The sequence below is a fragment of the Phaseolus vulgaris genome, chromosome 4 (genome assembly GCF_000499845.2).
Source record: "Phaseolus vulgaris cultivar G19833 chromosome 4, P. vulgaris v2.0, whole genome shotgun sequence".
NCBI classification, from domain to species: Eukaryota; Viridiplantae; Streptophyta; class Magnoliopsida; order Fabales; family Fabaceae; genus Phaseolus; species Phaseolus vulgaris.
This window is the reverse complement of record NC_023756.2, coordinates 8,207,213-8,215,617: the sequence shown is the minus strand read 5'-3', so window position 1 is coordinate 8,215,617 and position 8,405 is coordinate 8,207,213. Positions and strand designations below refer to the sequence as shown.

Below are 8,405 nucleotides of genomic sequence, written 5' to 3'. Positions count from 1 at the left end.
TACCTCTAACTACACCTCTTAAAGAATTACAAAGAGCTACGTAATCACTCAATAATTTTTTTTTATTGAAAATCATATTTGGAAAGAATTAAATCATTTATTTTTCGTGAAGGGAATGCGTGTGCTGATAAGTTGGCTAATTTAGGATTTATTCATAGAGAATCTTTTCATTGGTATAATAGACTCCAAGCTAGTCTGTTCTTAGAATTCTTTATGAATAGGTATAATCTACCTATGTATCGTTTGTGTTAACATATGGGTTTTGGTCTAGTCCCCCCATATTTTTGTATTTTCTTTCTTTTTTCTTTTTTTAATAATATTTTTTTCATGTGATGGCAGATGATTGTTGTTACTTGAGGTGTCAGCTTAGCTGAGATGTCAAGTTGCATAGTGATGCCTAACATGAAAACTTTATAAAAAAAAAGAATTAAATCATTAAATGTCTTAAAAGAATCATTAATTAACTGTTTTTAGTTTCTCATTTAGATAAGAATATATATAATCTCTTTTTAATTAAACTTTTTTAATACTTTTTTATTTTGTTTACAAGACTTTAAAATTTTATTTATGGTCCAAATTAAAAAAAATGCATTGGTTTTGGTTATGTAATATTAACTATTTTGTATGCTAATTGGAATTTCGTTTAATACTTTCAATTACACTAATTATATATATAATCATTTCTTGAAATTTAATATAAAAAGTCAAAATTTGAAAATAAGATCTTAATTTTAAATAAAGAATATTTTGAGATAATCGTCATTAATTAAGATAAATGTAGTTAAATTTTATTTTATATTTAAATTAATTTATTTTTTTAGCAGTAACTAATATGCATATTTAAGTTTTAAAAAAAATTATATTATTAAAATTAATTAATATGTATGTATACAATAAAATTAGTAATATGATAGATAAATACAAATAAATGTTTTTATATTTCTACTTAATTTTACTTTTTTTGAAAATTTTGTTATTAACTTTATATATATATATATATATATATATATAATTAATATTTTGCTCGAGGACGAAATTGAGTACAAGTCGCATGAATTTATATGGAACAGGGTGTAAAACTTGTGGTGTTACTTTCTTTTTACCCATAATGCATTACTATTCATTCGTAAGATAAAATATGGTTAACCTTTCTCTTAAAAAAGTTGTATTTTTTATTTAATTAAATATATGAAAACAAGATAAATATGCTTATAAAAAAATAAAAATAAAAATATGAAAACAAGTCAAATATATAAAGGGAGAGTTGAATTATGTATTTATTCCTTTTAATACTTTTGTAATATATCATCTAATGTTAGTTAGATGATAGTTTTATATGAGACACAATCAGTCAAAATCTTTTCTATAACTTAGTTTGAACAAAGTGTACGGTGTGACACAACTAAATAACTTAAAATCAATACCAGTCTTTTCCAAAAAAAAGTTATTTGAATGAGACAACTTTTAGTATATTTAAAATTTTACATATACTATAAAATGTTTCAAGTTTGTGTTGTCAGATAAAACGATGTATGTGCATATAATATAATACACAATTTAAACAACACTTGCATTTGTTTATCCACATAACTTATGTCTGTTGGACTAAAATAAATAATATAATTTGATAAACATAAAATTACGTTTTACAATTAATTATTTAAACACACGATGAAAATCAAAACAAATGGTCAATATTGAATAAAAAAATGTTTATTGCATTAAAATATATTTAACTAAATAGAGTTTTATTAACTAATTATACTCTTGAATATTATGGATTTATCCGATTCAAAGCTTTGATCCAGAAAGTTACATTTCTTAATAATAGAGTTCTCATTATCCATAAGTAATGCATGCGTGGTGACGACAAATAGTTGCATACAGTAACTAATGTAGTGTTATGGGGACACTAGTGTTGACAACATGTAAGGAGAAGAGAGCAATGATGGTTAAACCTAAAAGTCTTGGTGTGACAAGTGATATCTTATGTGAAAGAGAATAAAAGAAATTAACTATAGAATACAAAATATTAACATATAATTATTTAGATGAAAAAAAAAACTCATTTCAACTCATAATTTTGATGATGACATTGTTATCTTCAGTTAAAAATTTAAACTAATGGGTGGTTATTTTTCTTCTTCATTATATATTTAATACTTTCATTTTTTTTCATAAAATTATTCTTATTTATGCAATATAATGTTTTAAATGAATATAGAATTAAAAAATAAAGTAATATTAATTTTATTCAGGAATTATTTTTAAAATTAAAAAAATGTAAAGAAAGAAATTATAATTTGTAAAAGCATAAACATTCTAGATTTATTACCACAATATTTATATTTTAATAATAAATTTTCTATAAGAATATTATAAAATTAAATCAAATTAATGTATAAGAGAGATAAAAAGTTATTGAAAATATAATTTTCGTATAAATATAGGTAAATTCTTCTTTAATCTATATCTAAGTAATTCTAGTCCTATTTTTAGGATTATTATTATTATTATTATTATTATTATTATAATAATAATAATAATAATAATAGTAATAATAATAATAATAATAATAATGATATTAGAAATAAACTGCAGCAAATGAGGTTTAAAGTCAAATTCCCTTAATAACCAAAGAAGCTTTAACTATTACACCAGTCAAATTTTGTTGTCCTGTTAAGATTATTATTATACTTTTTTTTTATCAGCAATAAAATGAATTAAATTAAATGGGATACTTCAGGGGCATCCCAACCCGTTTACATCAACCATATGAAAACTTCTCCAAAAGATGTAGAAGGAGCAAACAGAAAGTTGCTTAGCCTACCTAATCACACCCAAAAAACAACTAGACCACCATAGCACTTATTGGGCACCAAAACCCAACAACCCACTCGCTTAACAAAAGCTAAAAAGCACACTAAAGGTGCACACTAATCACACCCAATCCTTCTCCACTGACTTCACCACTATTGCACAGTGATCAGAGACTTCCCTTTGCTTCACATATTGTTTACTCATGGGCCATATTACCAACCACTCCTCAGAGACTAGCACTCTGTCTATTCTGCTTTTTGCCGACCCATTAGACTTGAACCACGTATACTTCTTGCCCACAATTGGCAAATCCAGGAGAAGGTTGGTATCAATGAAGGAATTGAAACCAACGATCTCACTAGAATGGTCAACTCCCACCCTTGTCCCCTTCCTTTCACTACGACATCTGACGGTGTTGAAATCACCACAAAAACACCAAACCTTCTCTTGTGATGCCAATTTAACATTTGATAGTTCCTCCCAAAGAATCTTCTTATCATTCAGAGTGCAGGCAACATACACATTTACCATAACACAACTAACATTGGATTTAATATGAACTCCAAAGATAGCTATGAATCCTTTCCCCATCATATGACTACTGTAACTAAACGCTTCTTCATTCCACATAGAGAACAAGCTTCCACATCCATTTTCCCCTTCATTGTGCAACCACCCAACTCTATTGTTTCCCCAAACTGAATAGCATTTTGCCTCCGTAACAGCCTTTGTTTTAGTCTCTTGAAGGCACACAAAATCAGCCCTTTCACTAGCTGTAACATGACACAGATACCTTGATTTAATAGACCCCCCCAAACCTCTAATATTTAGATTGACAATTATCATAAGACAACATTCTTCCCACCCGACTTAGCACCCCCCAATACCTCTTCATCACGTACCTCCATTCGCCCAAATTCCTCAGTAACCTCCTTCTCTTCCCCCCTACATTTTAACCCAGCTTGTTTTCCAACTTCCCACAGCCTATAAGGTTCGTCCACCTTCACAGGAACACACCACCGCGAGTTGCAGTTTCTTATAGCCGTATCTGAGATTGAGGTAGAAGACTGACCCTCTCTGGAGCATGGTAACGGCCCACCTTGGAGGTGTTTCGCACTTAATCTTACCGACCTCCTCAGCTGTGGGCACGAATCTCCCAATTCCACAATCCCTTTCTTCTTACGCCTTCGCGGTGGGGAGTTTGAGCTGCTTTTCACCCTTGCTCCATCCACATCACGGTATGGAGAAGACACCTCCCCAACGGTACCTTCGTCAGCACTTATTTGACCTGTGTAGCGAAAAGGCTGATCTTTGCTTACCACCTTCTTTTATAACAAACCACTATCTGACATTTGGATTCCAGCATGGCTATTAACTGGGGGATCTATTACGTCTTTCTGCCCAACGCTCTTCACCGAAGCTGCAACGACCACAATACCTCTGTTTTCTGTTTCTTGACTGCCTGGACCCCCTGGCCCAACTATCTCTTTCGCAAAAGAACCGTTACACCCTACACGATCTTCTTCCTCCTGGGCCTGAGAGTTAGGTCCACCTTTGCTGGAATGGGCCTCAAGATTATTCGCCTGACCCACTACCTTGGATGGCAGAATTTGAGTAGATAAACACTCAACGTCTATTACTGATTTAGCCGCCTCATACAGAATAGGGTTACTAAAACAAGCACCTCCACAAACTTGGTCAGAGATTTGAACAGAAAAACCTCCATCTTGTTCCTGAAGTCCCTGTCTGGCATTTCTCGAAGCAACAATCCTACCTTTCCCCTGTCCGCCTTTTCTAGGTTCCAAAAACGGAAAAGTTGAGTTCTGCCATGGATGTTCACCTTCTCGTACCTTTTCTCCTCCGACCTCCTCCCCCACTAACCGTCGACCATCACCAAAATTAAGCCGGTTCTGCTCCTCACCACTCCTCACAGAAAAAGTAGTTTCTTCAACGTACGTTTCTAAGGAAGAGACGCTATCAGAGGAATCATACCAAGGAGAATTTTCTTTACATCCCCATCCAAGACAACCATTTGGTTCCTCCTCAACTAAGACACTACACAGATGGTCGTTAATCTGCATTTTCCTTGCCCATCTAACGTTTCCGTCGTTCTAGACCCTGACTTGCACCCTAGCATATTCTAGGACCTCCCAAGTGAGGGTAGCTTCGTCTATAGAAACCACTGCTGCCTCCCTTGAGAGAACTCCCATCACTTTCGCAAAGCATTCCTTGTTCCACACAGGTAGAGGCAACCCATAACACCTCACCCAGACGATTCTATGGCTAGCTCTGTTTCTAAATGACCAGGGGCTAACACTAGAGAACATACTTTTGAACCACCTTTTATTTAGCTTCATTATGTTCTCCATAGCTTCCCCTTCTCTTGGAGTGAGCAGAACCAAGTTATCACCCATAAATCTCGCCATCACCATTGACATACCCCCCTTAACCAGTTCCTCTCCCAACTTATCAAAATCAATACCTACATCAAGTTTCCCTACGTAACTGTTTGACATCCACTGAGGAATATTTTGAGGTTTTTTTACAGATGGGCCCCTCCATTGATCCTGAGATGCTCCCATGACAACTTCGGAAAAAGACCTGGTCCTATTCTTCTCCACCCATATCTCCTTCCTTCTCTGCGTGCCTTTTCCTTCCTCGTCCTTAAGATGACGTGCTTCCTTTTGACTCTCCATATGTTGCGTCCTTAGGGTTCTTCGTTCCACCACATTAGATTCAGTCTGAACCCTCTGATACTTCGGGATATTCACATGAAGCTTTATGTTACCAATATAAATCTGGTCCAGTTCACCTTCCAACCGCCTCACATTTTTTACCTCAAGGAATCTCACAAAACCAAACCTCCTTCCCCACTTATTAAGTCTATGAGATATAAAAACCTCCTTCACCCTTGCCCATTTTTGGAATACCTTAACCATGTCCATTTCTCCATAATCGTGGCGAATGTTCGAAAAAAAGAAAGTTGAGAAGTCATTTCCATACCCCTGTTCACCGTTCCTACCGTATCCCAACCTTCCATTCCTACCAGAGCGATTCAATTCTTCTTCACAAACTTAAGGCGTAATTGCAATGATGGAGTGTTACTTTGGGAACGTGCTTTCAATAACCTTTGGAGGGAAACTAGTGGAGGAGTTGGTGAAGGAGCCGCTAGGGTTTGTGGTGGAGGCTGTTCACGAGTTTTTGGCGGCGGCGACGACGGAGGAGCACTTCTTAGGACTAATTGATTGGGTGGAGGGTCAGAGGCCGATTCCTGGAGTGGCGAGAATTTATTGTAATCGTGCAGATGAAGGACCGACCTTTGTGGTGTCCTCCGGTCAATTATTATACTTATTAGTATGATTATTAATATAATTAATAATATAAAAATTCTTAATATTATTTATATATTTAATATCATTCATATTATTAATTTCATTATTAATTATTATAATAATATTATTAAATATTATAAATATTATTAATATTATTCATATATTTAACATCATTCATATTATTAATATTATTCAAATTAATATCATTATTAATTATTATAATAATATAATTAATAATATAAAAAATATTAATAATATTCGTATATTTAATATCATTCATATTATTAATTTCATTATTATTATTCAAATTAATAATATTATTAAATATTATAAATATTATTAAATGTTTTTAATATTATTAAATATTATTAAATATTATTAATATTATAAATAGTATTAATATTATAGTTGATTTAGATAATAAGTTAATCTAGTAACTATATACATGTTAGGTTATAAAATTAGTTAAATGAATTTGATTATATGTTTATATGAGTATGAATTTGAGATATATATGTAATTGATTTCAGAAATCTTAAATGATTTATGAGTGATTGAGATGTTGTGTTTGGTACATTAAGTATGGAAAGCCAACAAAGATCATCTAACTTCACTGATGATCTAAGTCACATAGACTAAAAGTATCAGTTGGTGAGAAGCTGAAGAGGGAGTTCATACACACTGTGACCGCTTGTGGTCACACGGTACGAATATTTGGACTTATCCTGATCCGATTGGAGTGGATGGTAGGGGCATACTTAATTAGTGAGTCTTTTGGAAGAGAATAAATTCATATGTCATCACTTATTGAATTGAAATCAAAAGGATATTGGGGATTGAAAGAAAATCAAGGTACCGTGAGACAAATGAATTTATGTGGCCACAATATGATTAATGAGTTGTCCGGAAGATGATAAATTCATATGCAAACACTAAGGTTGTCATGAAATCAAAGGTACTGAGAGTTGAAAGGAAATCAAGGTACTGTGAAGCAAATGAATCTATGTCAAGTCAGAATGATTGAAATGAAATCAAAGTACTGTGGATTGAAATGAAATCGAATTATTGTGATTGATATTTGGATTTTGTATGACTGTGTTTGAGTAAAAATGAAACTAAATTAATTATGAATTACTAATCAAATTAGTTCTTTTACTTATATTTTCGTATGTCAGAACTTTATTTCAATAACTTATCATTGCATGTGTTTGTTTGTGTATGAACTACGATGACGGTATTATGTACATGAGCAAATATTTCTAAAGGTACAAGAGTGAGATTTGGAGAGAAATATAGGAATAATGATTTTTTTTCATTTCCTTCTTTTGTAAATAGGCGAATTTATACATATATTAAGTGAATTAATAAAGTTTATATTTAGTTTGATTTTATTTTTTTGGTGTTACATTGATTATATATTTTAATCAGTTATATATACTTAAATGAAAAAATACAACATATACTATAAAAAGTAATTTTTTTATTTTTATTTATTTGTTATATATAATCTTAAATGAAAAAATAAATAAATTAAAAGGTTATATAAATTTTTCGTCCCTATATGCAAAATTAGTTTTCGTTCTTAGTCCAAACGTTAAACCTCCTGATACTTGTAGCAATGAAACTATTGGACTGAGTCCTTACCAATTCTTATTTTAATGTAGCAAACAAATTTTCAGTGTGAACTTTATTATAATATTATAGCATCTACATTGATGCGTCCAACATGAAATATTTTAATATTCTATTCCACATTGAAAATTCATTTAAAGTAATTTTTTTTTACAATGAGTCATTCCAATAGTTACCTTACTAAATTACTAAAAGTACCATAAATTTTGAACCATGAGTAAAAATCAATTTCGCATAAAAATTAAGACGAAAAAACATATTTAACTCTAAATTAGATTAAAACTTGAAAAAGAAAAATTTCAGTAATTTTAAACTATCATCCTATGATAATTACCATATGTATGGTGAATTTATTAACTTATATATACAAATATTAAACTTATTTGACCAAAATATAGCATCATAAATAAACCTTTATAGTATGTTTCCATATTTCTCTCTCTTTTTTTTCTCTCCCTCTCTCTATATATAATTTATTGTTTGTTTATTTTATGTAATATGTGTATAAAAAAATGTTTGCTATATGGATGGAATTCTCGGAAGTCTCCCTTCTTTGTAAGTTATATGAAGTGATATATTATAAACTACTTTAAGACTTTCTTCTCATTTTGTCCTTTCCCC

General features: G+C 31.4%; 1 protein-coding gene across 1 annotated transcript; it reads right to left on the bottom strand.

Annotated features, from left to right (window-relative positions):
- Positions 1-4,931: 4,931 nt before the first annotated feature.
- LOC137838247 (uncharacterized) lies at positions 4,932-5,765 on the bottom strand. The gene has a single exon (XM_068647499.1). The coding sequence runs from the start codon at positions 5,763-5,765 to the stop codon at positions 4,932-4,934; it is 834 nt and encodes a 277-aa protein (XP_068503600.1).
- Positions 5,766-8,405: the final 2,640 nt, after the last annotated feature.

What these genes read in the sequence shown, in the direction of transcription:
- LOC137838247 (XM_068647499.1), bottom strand. Translation starts at nt 5,765, where the DNA reads ATGGACATGGTTAAGGTATTCCAAAAATGGGCAAGGGTGAAGGAGGTT.